Here is a 16,463-nt window from a genome sequence, read left to right as displayed (position 1 = left end):
GATTCCTGCTGGTGCCCCAGCTGCCTTGTCTGGTTTTTGTCAGGAAGAAGTGGGATAAGAGTATAAGTCAGCTACCTTTTAAGAACCATCTGGAATCCAACCCCAGTGGCTTCTAACACTCTTTGGCCATCTGCAGCTGTTGGGGAGTCTGGAAAAGTCTTTCACTGGGGCACTTGTGTTTAGGGAAGTTCTGTCAGTAAAACAAAAGGGAAGGATGGATTTTGGATAAGAAACCAACAGTATCTGTGTTCCAGCTGCTGAGATGCTTTCATGTTCTCAACTTACCACTTACTTCTGCTTCTTCGCTTTTGCTCATGATTTTTTGTCCTGCCTTAATTGTATCTTTCCTTTTCTTCCTGGTTACCTCTTACTTGTTCCATAAGGTTGAATTAAATGTAAACTTTTAAGTATAATTAAATAGAACTCTTAGGTGTAGAAATAATTTCTTTTTCGGGTTTACCTCAAGCACTTGGATGAATGAGCAATTATAGGATACAAATCAGAAAAAAAAAGTAAAATAAAACATTTGACCTGGAGATAGACTGTACTGTTTAATTTTCTTTTTCTGTCTTTTTTCTTTTTTTAAAATATTTTTTATTTATTTATTTGACAGAGAGAGAGACAGCCAGCGAGAGAGGGAACACAGGCAGGGGGAGTGGGAGAGGAAGAAGCAGGCTTCTAGCGGAGGAGCCTGATGTGGGGCTTGATCCCAGGACTTTGGGATCACACCCTGACCCAAAGGCAGACGCTTAACGACTGAGCCACCCAGGCGCCCCATGTACTGTTGTATTTTCCTTCTTATTTCCCTAACCAAGAAACTTGACCTTTTGATATATACTCTGAACCTTAAATATAATCTTTTAAAGGTTAATTGTGTCAAAGAAGAAACGTCAAGATACTGTGGAAAAGAAAAGGATTTGATGAAAGCATATTTATTCAGGTAAAGAATTTTTTGAGTGTGATAGGCAGATATAAAGCTATACTTCTAGAATATTGAAATATACAAAATATCACTAAGTCAGAATAAAGTCGTATGCAGTGAGGTACACATGAAGCTTAGACTTGTTACCTGTGCTTTAACTTATCTATAAAATGAGATAAAGTAGCTATAAAATCTACCTCACAGGCTTGTTTTGAATATTACATAAGAATTCTTATGTAAACTCCTACTATAAGTGCCTTGAAAGTAAGCACTTAACAAATTTAGTGTTTTGAGTAGATCTGTCAGTCCATATTTGGGTGTGAAAGACATGTATTTTTGAGAGATCTGCCAATGTCCCAGTTAAGATTCCTTTCCACTCTGGTCTGCTAGTCTCCCTGAGGTTTCTTGAAGTCTTTCTCTCAAACTCTTGGGATTTGGCCTAAAAAGTGGGGACAAATTCTGTCTCCTCAGAGATCAGCTGCTAAGGACACTTCTTTTTCTGTCCTACTTGTCTCCTTCCCAGCCCATTTAGGGAGTGTGTGTGTGTGTGTGTGTGTGTGTGTGACTGGGAGGTTGGTGGGAAGCCATGTTGAGACTCATGTGTTTTCCCAGTCTTTTTGTCTGGCCCAGGGCCTAAGCTCTTCAGAGCCAACATATTTATTGAGTGTATATTCCATAAATATTTTTGTGTGTTTTAACTTCAGCTTGCTGGTAGGGGCATGGGATAATGGGTAACACCTAGGCTCTAACATCAAAGCACTTACAACCTACTGTATTGCAGAGACAAGAACAATGAATTCCAAGGAAGTATTTCTGTAATGCTTTTTAAATTTTTTTTATAGGGGCAACATCTTACTCAGAGAATTCCCTACTGATACCTTGTTTGATGTGAATGCCATTGTTGCTCACGTTCTCTTGTAAGTACAGGGGTTACCCATTCATTTATTGTTATTTACCTCTTGATTTCATTTGAAGCAACCACCATCCATTAAAATATTTTAGGGTTTTAACCTTATATTTGTAGACATTCATTTCACACAAATTACTGGTCTGTCTCCTCCCTGTGTAGAGGATCTAAAATGTCTTTAATGGTAAAGGATACAGAAACATCTTTATATAAAAGTAGGAGAGGACACAATCACATGGTTGCAGTATTGCTTTTGCTTTTGAATATAACTGTGGAGTAAGGATTTTTACCAGGTAAAAAGCTCGTCTTTGCTCTTCTCACTGGGATTTTTAAAATGTCTGGCATGCTTCTCACCCCAGCCTGATTTTTCTGGAGTGTGTAAGTCTGTGCCTACTCGGTAGGTGCAGAAACAGTGCAGATAGTCCCAGCACACATCTTAGTGTTTACTGAGAGAGAGAGAGAGAGAGAAAGAGAGAGAGAGGGAGACAGAGACACTAAATTAAACTTAGCTGGCATGGAATCTTTAGGCCTGGGATTTAGGCATGTAGAGTCCATTCTTGCAGTATCCCCCTGAATGAAGTCTGGTTTCCTCTTCGGTGACACAGCTAGAAGCTACGACTTCATCAGGGACGCAAGCTTACATGGACTTTTCCAGTTTACTGTTGTGTTAGGACTGCTGGCTATTAAGACCTTTGCTGACATTGAGTATCTTTGTTTTCTGCTTGGCTCCCCTCTTCCTTCTCCTCTTGGACTGGATTCCCATAAAAATTGGGTGAAAGTTAAATGACAGGAAACTCTAAAGTTACAGGTGAAAAGTTGTGGTTATCACTTTGCAAATGGATACTTTTAAATGTTCCAGTACTTATCATATATAAACGAAAAGATTTTAGAAATCCCTGACAACCAGGGAGCCTAAGGCCTATGGACTAAGAAGCCAGTTGTGAAGAGTGAATGGTGGCTTTTCAGAGAGGAATTACAAAGAACTGATATGGCCTCTATTCTCTAGGAATTTAGTGTTTTGTTACATAGACGGGTACAGAAACAGAAAATATTATGTAGTAAGTAAATTGGTAGCATTTTATCTGCATGAGGACTGAAGGATCCACAGCATAGGGAAGAGTTACTTGTGTCTAGAATGAAGGTGGATATTTGTTAAGAAGGCTTCCTGGTGGAGGTGGAACTTGATGAATCTTAAAGGATAAGTGGTAGTTTGCTTGGTGAAGACACAGAGGGTGGGGAAAGCAGGGGAAACTGTGAACAAAGGTACGAAGGTTAGAATACTTTGGAGGGGGGCAGTTTTTTTAAAAAATAAATTTTTAAAAAGATTTTATTTATTTTTTTGAGAGAGAACAGAGGGAGGGGCAGAGGGAGAAGCAGACTCCCTGCCGAGTAGGAAACCCAATGTGGGGCTTGATCACAGGACCCTGGGATCATGACCTGAGCCGAAGGCAGATGCTTAACCGACTGAGCCACCCAGGCACCCCATGGAGGGGGGCAGTTTTTACGGGAGTATGAAATGTGAAGCAGGAGATGAGAGCAGAAAAGTAGGTATGGGGGTCAGGTGACGGGATCTTTGTTTACCATGTGAAGAAGTTGAGGCTTTGGGGTAGCCACTGAAGGGTGAGCAGTTTAGCTCCAAGCCAGAATCCTTGTGTGACCTATGAGTCCTGACCATAGGCAATTGCAGTCTTTGTCTGGCAGGCCTCATAGGGGATAGGTGCCCTGCCCACACCACACTGGGTACATGCCCAGTGCATTGTGTTTTCTAGAGAAAATTGAGGTCCAAGACTCAGGCACCTAGGCCAGACATACTTATATGTAACCTGTATTTTTTAGCCCAAGTGTCTCCATTGAGAGGCCTCATTATCAGGGACCTTGACTGATAACCATGAGGGGAAAAAAAAATACCTTTCAATCTGTCATCCTGCTTTTATGTGCTGAAACCATCAATTTGAAATATCCAATGCCTGGCAAGCAGTTTCTCTCTCCTGTACTCTTTTGCAGTTGCATACTATTCATTGAAATGGACCTCAAGTGCTATTTGGAATCTTTTGCCCATTTTTCTATCATGTTTGAACTTTATTAACTTCTACGTACTTGTTAAAATAAGATTTATTTTAGAGAGAGAGTGCAAGTGAGTGGGGGGAGGGGCAGAAGGAGAGAATCTTCAAGCAGACTCCCCACTGAGCAGGGAGTCTGTCTCATGACCCATGAGATCACGACCTAAGCCGAAATCAAGAATTGGAGGCTTAACACGCTGAGTCACCCAGACGCTGCTAGATACTTTCTTTATATGAAGGAGACACAAGCTACATTTCCCTCCAAGTTTGTCATTTATCATCTGAATTTCCCTATTCTTTTTATTTATTTATTTTTTAGATTTTATTTATTTGATAGAGAGTGCATATGCATGAGAGAGGGGAATGGGCAGAGGGAGAGCTCACATAGACTCCACGTTGAGCGCAGAACCCCATGCGCGGCTTGACCTCATGACCCTGAGTTCATGACCTGAGTTGAAATGGAGTCAGACGCTTAACCAGTTGAACCACTGAGGTGCACCTGAACTTCCCTTTTCTTTAAAGAATTATCTGGTCAAATTTATCTTATCTCTTCTGAATTATAGGTTTTAAGTTTTACTGGGGGCTCCTTTATGCCATTGTTTCAAAGGAATTTACCCATTTAAAAAAATAATAGATTTTGTTTATTTATTACATATTTCCAGTTTTTTAAATTTATTTTCAAGTTTTTATTTAAATTCTAGTTAACATACAGTGTAATTATTAGTTTCAGGTGTAGGTTTTAGTGATTCATCACTTACATATAACACCCAGTGCTCATCACAACAAGTGCCCTCCTTAATGCCCATCACCCATTTAGCCCATCCCCGGCCCACCTCCCTCCATCAATCCTCAGTTTGTTCTCTATAGTTAAAGGCCTGTTTTATGGTTTGGCTCTTCACCCCCACCCCCGCCCCCATTCATTTGTTTTGTTTCTTAAATTCCACATATGAGTGAGATCATGTGACATTTGTCTTTTTCTGACTGACTTATTTTGCTTAGCATAATATACTCTGGGTCCATCCACGTTGTTGCAAATGGCAAGATTTCATTCTTTTTGATGACTAATACTCCATTGTATATATATACACATGCACACACACACCACATCTTTACCCATTCGTCAGTTGATAGACATTTGGGTTCTTTCCATAATTTGCCTGTTGTTAATAATGCTGCCATAAACATTGGGGTGCACGTATCCCTTAAAATCAGTATTTTTTATCCTTTGGGTAAATACCAAATAATGCAATTGCTGAATCTTAGAGTAGTTCTATTTGTGAGGAACCTCTATACAGTTTTCCAGAGTGGCCACACCAGTTTACATTCCCACCAACAGTGCAAGAAGGTTCCTCTTTCCCTGCATCCTCACCAACATCTGTTGTTTCCTGCGTTGTTAATTTTAGCCATTCTGAGGTGTTATCTCATTGTAGTTTTGATTTGTATTTCTCTGATGATGAGTGATGTTGAGCATCTTTTCATGTGTCTGTTAGCCATCTAGATGTCTTCTTTGAAAAAATATCTGTTCATGTCTTCTGCCCATTTCTTAACCAGGTTATTTGTTTTTTGGGTGTCGAGTTTAAGTTCTTTATAGATTTTAGATGATAACTCTTTATCAGATACGTCATTTGCAAATATCTTCTCCCATTCCAAAGGCTACCTTTTAGTTTTGTTGATTGTTTCTGTCTCTGCGCAGAAAGTTTTTATCTTGATGAAGTCCCAGTAGCTCATTTTTGCTTTTCTTTCCCTTGCCTCTGGAGACGTATGTAGTAGGAAGTTGCTATGGCTGATGTCAAAGAGATTAGTGCCTACGTTCTCCTCTAGTATTTTGATGGTTACCCATCTCAAATTTAGGTCTTTCATCCATTTTGAGTTTATTTTTGTGTATGGTATAAGAAAGTGGTCTAGTTTCATTCTTCTGCATGTTGCCGTCCAGTTTTCCCAACACCATTTGTTGAAGAGACTGTCCTTTTTCCATTGGATATTCTTTCCTGCTTTGTTGAAGATTAGTTGACCATTAGGTTGTGGGTCCATTTTTGGGTTTTCTATTCTGTTCCTTTGATTTATGTGTCTGTTTTCATGCCAGTACCATACAGTTGTGATGACTGCAGCTTTGTAATATAACTTGAAGTTCAGAATTATGATGTCTCCAGCTTTGCTTTGCTTTTTCAAGGTTACTTTGCCTATTTGGGGTCTTTTATGGTTCCATACACATTTTAGGATTGTTTGTTCTAGTTCTGTGAAAAATGCTGGTGGTATTTTGACAGGGTTTATATTAAATGTGTAGATTGTTTTGGGTAATATAGATGTTTTAACAATATTTGTTCTTCTAATCCATGAGCACGGAATGTTTTTTCCTTTACTTTCTGTCCTCTCTTAATGTCTTTCATAAGTGTCCTATGGTTTTCAGAGTACAGCTCTTTTACATTTTTGGTTAGGTTTATTCCTAAGTATCTTATTGTTTTTGGTGCAGTTGTAAATGGGATCAATTCCTTGATTTCTCTGCTTCTTCATTATTGGTGTATAGAAATGTAACAGATTTCTGTGCATTGACTTTGTATCCTGTGACTTTGCTGAATTTGTGTATTAGTTCTTGCAATTTTTTGGTGGAGTCTTCAGGTTTTCTACATAGAGTGTCATGTTGTCTGCAAATAGTGAGTTTGACTTCTTCCTTACCAATTTGGATGCCTTTTTTTTTTAATAAAGATTTTATTTATTTATTTGACAGAGACAGCAAGAGAGGGAACACAAGCAGGGGGAGTGGGAGAGGGAGAAGCAGGCTTCCCGTTGAGCAGGGAGCCCAATGAGGGGCTTGATTCCAGGACCCTGGGATCATGACCTGAGCCGTAGGCAGACGCTTAATGACTGAGCCACCCAGGTGTCCCGATATACTTCCCTCTTAAGACCCTTTTGCTGTTTTCCAAAGGTTTTGGACCATTGTCTTTCATTTTCATTTGTTTCCATGTATTTTAAAAAATTTCTTTTTTAATTTCCTGCTTGACCAATTCATTCTTTTTAATTTATTTTTTTTCTTTTTGAGTAGAGCCCAACGCGGGGCTTGAACTCATGACTCTGAGATCAAGACCTGAGCTGAGATCAAGAGTTGGATGCTTAGGGGCGCCTGGGTGGCACAGCGGTTAAGCGTCTGCCTTCGGCTCAGGGCGTGATCCCGGCGTTGTGGGATCGAGGCCCACATCAGGCTTCTCTGCTATGAGCCTGCTTCTTCCTCTCCCACTCTGCCTTCTTGTGTTCCCTCTCTCGCTGGCTGTTTCTATCTCTGTCGAATGAATAAATAAATAAAATCTTTAAAAAAAAAAGGAGTTGGATGCTTAATCGACTGAGCCACCTAGGCTCCCTTACCTGTTCATTCTTTAGTAGAATGTTCTTTAGCTTCCATATATTTGTGGTCTTTCCAACTTTTTTTTCTTCTGGTTGACTTCAAGTTTCATAGCATTGTGATTGGAGAATATGTATAGTATGATCTCAGTCTTTTTGTACTTGTTGAGGCCTGATTTGTGACCTAGTACATGATCTATTCTGGAGAAGGTCCCATGTGCACTTGAAGAGAATGTGTATTCTGCTGCTCTGGTCTGAAATATTGTGAATATATCTGTTATGTCCATGTGGTCTAGTGTCCTCCAAAGCCATCGTTTCCTTGTTGATTTTCTGCTTAGATCATCTGTCCATTGGTAAGTGGGGTGTTAAAGTACCCTACTGTATTATATTATTATTAATCAGTTCCTTTATGTTTGTTATTAATTATTTTATATATGTGGGTGTTCCCAAGTTGGGGGCATAAATATTTACAATTGTTAGATCTTCTTGTTGGATAGATCCCTTTATTATGATGTAGTGCTCTTTTTCATCTCTTGTTATAGTCTTTGGTTTAAAATCTAGTTTGTTTGATACAAGTATGGCTACTCTGCCTTTCTTTCAACATCCGTTTGCATGATAAATAGTTCTCCATCTCCTCACTTTCAGTCAACAGGTGTCATTAGGTCTAAAATGAGTCTCTTGTAAGCAGCATAGAGATGGGTCTTATTTTAAAATCCATTCTGACACCCTGTGTCTTTTGATTGGAGCATTTAGTCCGTTTACATTCAGAGTGATTGTTGATAGATTTGAATTTAGTGCCATTTTATTACTTGTTTGTTGTTGTTTCTAGAGATTTTCTTTGTTCCTTTCTAGTCTTTGTCGCTTTTGATCTTTCTTTCCCACTCAAAAAGTCCCCTTTAATATTTCTTGCAGAACTGGTTTAGCGGTCATGAACTCCTTTTGTTTGTCTGGGAAACTCTTTATCTCTCCTTCTGTTCTGAATGACAGCCTTGCAGGATAGAACATTCTTGGCTGTATATTTTTCCCATTCAGCATGTTGAATATATCATGCCACACTCTTCTTGCCTGCCAAGTTTCTGTGGAGAGATCTGTTGCTAACCTTACTCGTCTTCCCTTGTTTGTTAGGGACTTCTTTTGTCTTGCTTCATTTAGGATTTTTTACTTATATCTATATTTTGGAAATTTTACTGTCATGTGTCTTGGTGTTAGCCTGCTTTTGTTGATTTTGATGGTGGTTCTCTGTGCCTCCTGGATTTGGATATCTGTTTCCTTTACCAGATTGGGGAAGCTGTAATTTCCTGAAATAAATCTTCTGCCCTCTTTCCCCTCTTCTTTTGGGACTCCTATGATACAAATGTTATTATGCTTTATGGAGTCGCTGAGTTATGGGGGCGCCTGGTGGCTCAGTCAGTTAAGCATCTGCCTTTGGCTCGGGTCACGATCCCAGGTCCTGGGATTGAGCCCCACATCGGGCTCCTTGCTCAGTGGAGAGCCTGCTTCTCCCTCTTTCTCTGCTGCTCCCCCTGCTTGTGCTGTCTCTGTCAAATAAATAATAAATAATCTTAAAAAAAAAAAACAAGGAAAGCCTGCTATGTTTCCTGCTCTTGAGCGTAATGGTTTTATGAAGAAGTCCTATACTGTCCAGGGCCTGGCGCTTCAGGAAGTGTTTCAGAGTGTGCACTCTGCTGCTGTGTGTTTTGGCACCTCTTTCCCTCAGGTCAGTCCTCTTCAGAGTTTCTCCTTGCCTGCAGTGGTGAGTGTTTGGACCTTGGCCAGAGTGTGGCGAGTTTTAACTAGTTGTATTCTGGTCTGCTAAAAGAGACCTGATGCTATTTCCACCAGAGCTGAAGCTTTGCAGAACCTTATGGTTAGTGGATGTGGTACGTGGGGGGTGGGGGGGTTGCGCGGGTCTTCTTGAGGAGGGGCCCACCATGCTGGTTCTCAGGCACACTTGCCCAAGAAAGCAGCACCAGCAGAGCACGGGGGGTAGGGCTTGGTGTAAGCTGTTTAGGCTGCCACTGTTGGATCTATGGTTCATTTGAGTTATTCTTGTGAAAGTGTAAAGCCAGTGTCTAATTGCATTTGTTTGCATGTGGATGTCCAGTTGTTTTAGCTATCCTTTCTTCATTAAATTGCTTTTGTTCCTTTGTCAAAGATGAGATTCTATTTGTGTGGGTGTATTTCTTCTCTTAATGTTTTAATGGTTTCAGTTTTAAACATAAGTTTGGAATTTAACTAGTGTAGGAATGGATTTAACTCTGTACTAGCCAGATAGCTACACAGTTGTCAATACAACTGAGATTAGTGAATCTCATCACTATTCAAGGCATTACCTTTTATACTAAACTCTCATGTATATATATTTGTGCTTATTTTTGGACTGTTTCATATGTGTATATATAATATATGTATTATATATACATACTAGTAACATTGCTTTAATTATTGAGGCTTTATAATATGAAGGTCCAGGCCCTTCATATTTTTGTTTTTAGAATTGCTTATTCTGTTTACATATGACATTTAAAATTGGCTTGTCCAGGGGCGCCTGGGTGGCTTGGTTGGTTAAGCGTCTGCCTTCAGCTCAGATAATGATCCCATGGTCCTAGGATCAGGACCCACATTGGGCTCTCCTATTAGTGGGAGGCTGCTTCTCCCTCTCCTGCCCACTTCTGCTCTCTCTCGCTATCTCTGTCACTATCTGTCTCTCTCAAATAAATACATAAAATCTTTAAAAAAAAATAAAATTTGCTTGTCTAGTTTCTTCCTCTCCCTGACTAAATCCTACTGGCATTAAATTTATAAATTATTTTAGGGCAATTGACATCTTTATAATGAATCTTCCTATCCTGGAACCTGGTGTCTTTCCATTTGTTCAGCTTTTCTTTTGTGACCTCCAGTAGAGTTTTAATGCTTTCCTGATTTATGACTGGACACTTAAATGTATTCTTTTATTTCATTGTCTTCTAGCATATACATTGATATTTTATGTGTGTGTATGTATGTATAGTATATGTGTATGTGAAAGATAGAAGTATAATATATAATTATAATTATATGTATTAAGTTTATGCCCTTTGACTTTACTGAATTTTTATTATTTTATAGACTGGAAAAACAAACTAGATTACAGTATCACTATCTTTATTGTAGAATGCATGAGAAATATAGAAAGCCACAAAAACTCACCTAAAATTCTTCATAATCCCATTACCCAGAGCTAAACAGTTATTTATTTTTGTTTATATCCGTAAGCTTTTTCCTAAGACACTTTATTTGATATTAAATGTATACATGAGAACTTTGTTTTCTAAGACACCGTTATCTGATACTAAATATATATATGAGCTGTATGTGTGTGTATATGTATATAGTGTGTGTATATATATATATAATATAGTAGGTATATAGTTATATATAAATAATTCTTCTAAGTTTAACTTAAGCATTTTATTAGGCAATAAACTGATGAGCCAAAACTTACTGGCGTTTATTCAAATATGTTAATTTCAATTAACTTGTCAGTTATTTGTAACTCAAATCCACTTCTTAGCCTTATAATCAAGAAGAAATATTTGTAGATAATATTTAGATTGTTTTTATATTTCTCAAAATACTTGTATATGTACTTAAAACTTATATTTGAGAATATTTATATTGCTTTATTTGGCTTGCTTTTTTAGAATGTGTAAACCCATGCTATAATTTTTTTCTTCAAAGCATTTGAATTTGTTCTTTATGTAGAATGTTTTCATTGAGATCAGTGGTCTGCAATTATATTTGAACTTTGCTTCTTTGGCAACAGAAAAGATCAAGGTTTTAGCTAACTTTTATTCTCTGAATATAGGAAAATTGCATTTAGGAAAAAGATTAAGTCAGTAAAAATCTAAGAATAACACATATAAAATTAGGGTAAGTTTTATACAAAATATTTAAAGAATCATCTATTTTTGGACAATTACGGCCAGTTAAATAGTGTTTTTTGGTAAGGTAGTCAAAATACTCCTAAAATATCATTGATTAAAAATACACTGACTTACTGATCTATTAAAATTCTTCTACAGTGGGGTATTCTGGGTGGCTCAGTCAGTTAAACCTTTGACTATTGATTTTGGCTCAGGTCATGGTCTCAGGGTTGAGCCCCATGTTGGGCTCTGTGCTGTGTGTGGAGCCTGCTTAAGAGCCTCTCTTTCCCTCTCCCCCGCCCCTACTTGTGCACATGTGTGTGCAGGAACACACGTGTGTGCATGCATGTTCGCTTGCTTGCTCTCTCAAAAAAATTTTTTTTTCTCGCACTGGTATTTCAGGATATATTAAGTGAAATAAACGAAGTGTTTAGAGTATAGCACAATACCATGTACGTAAGACAGCAGATATTAAGTCTAGATCTCTAAAGGGTCTCCGATGTTACCCTACTTGTATATCTAATTGCAGAAACACCAGGGCTTTGAATCAGAAGTCAATCCACACAGCAGTGACAGCAGTCCCAGGATAGCATGGTAGTACTGTGTCCCCCTTACCCAGTTCTCCACAGAGCAGCAAGGTGAGAGCCATATGCTTATACCTGGACTTATAGCAAAGTTTGGGGAAGGAGAACTCAGAAATTATGAATCTCTGAGCTTCTTCTTTTATTAGAGAGAGAGAGAGAGCGCGCACAAGGATGGGAAGGGGGAGAGGAAGAGGAAGAAGCAGAAGCAGGCTCCCTGCTGAGCAGGGAGCCCTGATGTGGGGCTCGATCCCAGGATCCTGGGATCATGACCTGAGCTGAAAGCAGACACTTTACTGACTGAGCCACCCAGGGGCCCATGAATCTCTGAGCTTCTATAGGAGCTGACACATCTGATCTTTCTTTCTAGAGGTAGAGTGCTCAGCTTATTTATTTATTTTTTTTCTGAAAATAAACAGATCCTCTCTGGGGCAGGAGAAGATCTCTGCTCCTAAATTTAACTCTTTGGCTCCAGGGAGGATAGGAAAGGTTTTATTGCTCCTTGAATGGGAGCTGATGGCTTCGGAGTAAGGAGGCAAGTTTAGGAGGTGCAGAGGAGACAGTCTCCAATGTTATGTCATGCTAGGTTTCATCTATAGGAAACTTGGACAAGTACACTGAGAAATCCAGGGAGGACTGTCTTGTAACAGAGACATATATAAATACATGTTTATGGCTTATATGTATTTGGCATACATACTTAAGTTTCACAGGAAACTAATAATGTTGGTTTACAGGAATGGAATGGGAAAACTGGGATTGGGGGAAGGTGTTCTAGGTAGACTCTTTTAACTCTTCAACTCAAAAGTACCTTGTGCTTTCAACCATATGGAAATTGTTACCAATTTGCAAAATAAATAAAATTTAAATTGAGAATTGGGATTTATAGTCTAAAAGTTCTTCGCCCAGTTTTCTAAAATTACGTAGTTAAAACTGGTGGAATTGAGTGGTTTGGTAACCATATGAGGAAAATTTTACTTCTAGCTTCTGGATGAAAAAGGGTAATATTTAGAAAAAGCAAGTTAAAAGAGCAACTAATCTCTATTTGTTGATTGAGAATATCATATATCTAACCAGCGTGAGACAGGTCAGGGAGAGGTATAGGAGATTAAGGCACTGTAATCTCAAATATGGATTGGAAAGTTGTAGGATATATGAAGAAGTCAGGCTTTACTGAGGATTTGAGTCCCTATTCCTTATTTACCATAGTGTGATCTGAGCAATTTATCTTTTCTGATTGCTAGTTTCCCTCATTTTTAATGTTACAATTGCAGCCTCATGAGATTGTTGTGAAGATCAAATAAAGTAATGCCTGTGAAAATAAATTGTGGGTTTTAGCCAGTACTCTACGAGTGTTGGTTGCTTTTTTCTGTGTAAATGCAGGAAGTCTCCTCTTGCAATTAAGAAAAAAAAAGGAATCCCAATTCAGATATCTACCTGTGGTTCTGTTTCACACACAGCACTAACAGAAGTGAGTTCATGTGAATTCATGCTCTGATAGTTGCTGTGATACTTGTCATGAGGTAGCTGTTGTAAAGAAAGACCATGCTTGCAGGCCTTGTTGATTCCTAGAGACCATCAAATGGTGCAAAAAGGAAAGATTATCCAGGACTACAAGAAACAATGAAATCTCACGGACTCTTCATTAAGGTGCGGTACTTGGTATTCTTGTGACAGTGTTCTGTCACAAAGTGGTTTCTTTCCTTTTAAATTAACGTACTACTAATAATAATATGAACTTCAAATATTATAGGAGTTTTTTTCAACTATCATAATTTCTGCTAATATTTTGTTTTTAACACATTATTGCCAAGCCAGGCTATTGAGTCTAAGGGGGACGTTATTGTAGAACCTCTGGAAAAAGCTACTCTTAGAAGTGTCTTCCTCTAAGATCCTACACTGCACCCATGCTGGTCCTTTCTTAATAGGTTTGGGCTATTGCTTATTCTTTTATCTGTGTCAGGTTTGTTAATCCACAGTGCTGTCAGGTGGGTTCCTGTTTGATAGTGACATGTTTTTCACTGGGAAAATTATAATAAAAATTTACTTTCTTGGATTTGATTTCCTCACAGCTCTATGTTAACTGGTAGAAGTGATTATTTCCCCATATGGTGCCCTTTTATACCAAGTCCTTATACCAGTGCCTAGCACCATGCATGACATGTATTAGGTGTTCATACAATATTGGATTGATGGATGAATGAATTTGGAAACTTCACTCTTTGGTTGTTAAAAATGGGAGAAGCAGAAATCCTTTCATGTTATAAGCCTGCAAGATTGTTTCTGGTGATAAAATTTTATAAGGAGTAAGCTAGTAGGAGAATATACAATACATGACAAAAAGAATAAGACCAGTATTTGTGAATTTGTTATTACTTGTGCTCTCCATTTATATTTCAGAAGTGGCTTCTGTTTGTTGTTTTAACTGTATTAATTTAGAAAATGTTTAATAAATATTTTAGGATATTTCATTTTATACGTAGATCTGCCCAGTCACAATTTTATCTAAGTAATTAACTTAGATAAAAGTAATTTGTTCCTCTCCCTGTGTTGTTTTTCTCCTTCCCCTCCCCTCTCTTTTTTCCTTTCTTTCTTTAAAAAAAAAAAATTTTTTTTTTTTTTTTTGTCATAGGGATTTGGTATTTCAAAATAGAAGGTAACATTTCCTTTTTACCGGGGTTTTCAGGAATAATGACAGAAACATAATGTAAAAATAGTCTTTTTTTCTGATAAAAGGCTGAACAGCCTGCTGCTCCAAAAGCAGGGTCAAGTAGACTCTTTAGTTTCCTTCTTTCTCTTTTTCTCTCTTCCTCCCTCCTTCTCCCCCTTCCTTCCTTCCTTCCTTCCTTCCTTCCTTCCTTCCTTCCTTCCTTCCTTCCTTCCTTTTTGACACCCATTCTTTCTGGGCCATATTATAATGGTTGTGATAGGAGGGTCTCAGGAAAAGCATGCCAAGGAAAGGGAGGGCCTTTCTGGGGCAGGAAGAGCTTCCAGGCCAGAGCAGCTCCAGGCTGTTTCAACCTATCATTAAACAAGAAAATGCCAAGACAGACTTTTCCTTTTACCCATTTCTGTCAGTATTTCTCCTCTTTGTGACTTGAGTAAAGGAGCACAGGCTTGTGAATGGATCCTAGAGATCCCTAGATGTCCTCATATTCTAGAAATTAACATTAAAAATGTATTAAAGTTAGGAAGCCACTGGGAACAATCACAAAGATCATTAGATTATGAATGACATTAGTTTTGGTTATTATTACCTCATGGATAATGACTACTTAATGAGCTTTGGGACATTAGGCAAAGTAACCTCTCTAAGCCCCATGACCTTAACTCTAAAATGGAGTTAATGATAGTACTGATCTCAGATGGTTGCTATGAAAATTAAGCAAGACTGAGTCCATTTCTGAGTTTTTTTAGTTATAAGCCTCAAAATCTGGGTCTGACTGGCTTAAGCAGAAAAGGATTTGGAGTGGATATAGGAAATCTCAGGCTCGCTAGGAAATCTCAGGCTCGCTAGGAAATCTCAGGCTCACTAGAAGGGCTGGAGAACTGGACTCAGAGTTAATACGGTTCTAAATTATAGTCAAAAGCATGATACACAACTAATCTGGGGGTGACTACTGCATTAGTGCTGAGTGTGAGATGGGACAGCTTGCCTTACCTGCGCTGGGGCTGTCATTGACACTGTTGTCATTCCTGCTTTTAAAGCTGACTATTGCTCTACTGCTTCTTGAAATAATTCTGTACTGTCCCTTATTCTTTACATCACTGGCTCCCGATCCAGAATGTCAGGCAAGTGATTCTGGGTCATATGGCCATGCTTTGCAGCAGGGAGCCTAGAAGAGCAAATTTATGGTATTATTAGCTTTTGTGGGGGAGGGGGGAATTGGGCTCTGCCCACTGTGAAAAAATAGAAAACTGGAAATCCCCAAAGCAAAAAAGAGTTCAGAGCTGGGCAGTCCCCAAACTGATAAAATTGCCACTACCGTGGAGTGCTTTGCAGTATGCCTGATATGTGGTAGGAGCCCCCTCCAAACATTGGCTTTGTTAATTTATATTTGCCAGTTTTATTGAGAAACAAGTTTAGGGAGATTTGTACTCCCAGATATGATTTTTGCAGCAAATGGGTTAGAGCTGCTAGAGCAATAAAGATAAATGGGCAGATGTAATTTCCAAGCCTAGAATTTACATGGTAGTCCAATTCAGTTCACTACATGTCCTCTCCCTCTGGATTGAAATATTTCAAGGGTAATTCTGGACAGGGTACCCAAAATGTATAAGGAGCAAACAACCCAGATTGCCACTGAGACTCCCCTGTCATTCATTAGTTGCCCTCCTTTTCACCTGGTTTCCCATTTATGTGTGGTCAGTAATAGACATACTTTAGAAAGTTCTGGACTCAGTGTCAGAAGACCTGGATTTGAATCTCAGCTCTACCTGTGACTACCACTATGATCTGGACACGTTACATAATCCCTGTGTGTATAATGAAGAATATTTAGATTGGATACAATCAGCTGGAGTCTGGCGTGCAACTCTTCTGCTGACTTGTTCAAGCTCACCAGGCTGCACCTGGAACACACAGACTGCGTCAACGTGAATTCCGCCCACTTCCCGTGCTTCATCTCCCTGCACTCCCTCTGCCTGAAGAGGGACAAGGTGGCCATTGTGGTTAGCTCGCTGGACTGGGTTTGGAACCTGGAGAAAATGGACCTGTTGGGCAATAAGATCAAGTACATGGAGCCCCGTGTGTTT

General features: G+C 38.9%; 1 protein-coding gene across 5 annotated transcripts in view; it reads left to right on the top strand.

Annotated features, from left to right (window-relative positions):
* Nucleotides 1-16,463, top strand: part of TXNDC16 (thioredoxin domain containing 16) — a 118,716-nt gene that overhangs the window by 16,064 nt on the left and 86,189 nt on the right. For all 5 annotated transcript variants that reach the window (XM_040641834.1, XM_040641836.1, XM_040641833.1 and 2 more), the window contains exons 5-6: nucleotides 867-940; nucleotides 1,765-1,839. In XM_040641834.1, coding sequence (XP_040497768.1) covers nucleotides 867-940; nucleotides 1,765-1,839 — 149 coding nt within the window. The remainder of the gene's footprint in view (nucleotides 1-866; nucleotides 941-1,764; nucleotides 1,840-16,463) is intronic.

This window comes from Ursus maritimus, unplaced genomic scaffold (genome assembly GCF_017311325.1).
Source record: "Ursus maritimus isolate PB19 unplaced genomic scaffold, ASM1731132v1 scaffold_25, whole genome shotgun sequence".
NCBI lineage: Eukaryota > Metazoa > Chordata > Mammalia > Carnivora > Ursidae > Ursus > Ursus maritimus.
The sequence above is the reverse complement of the archived record's forward strand: the minus strand, read 5'-3'. Positions and strand labels throughout refer to the sequence as shown.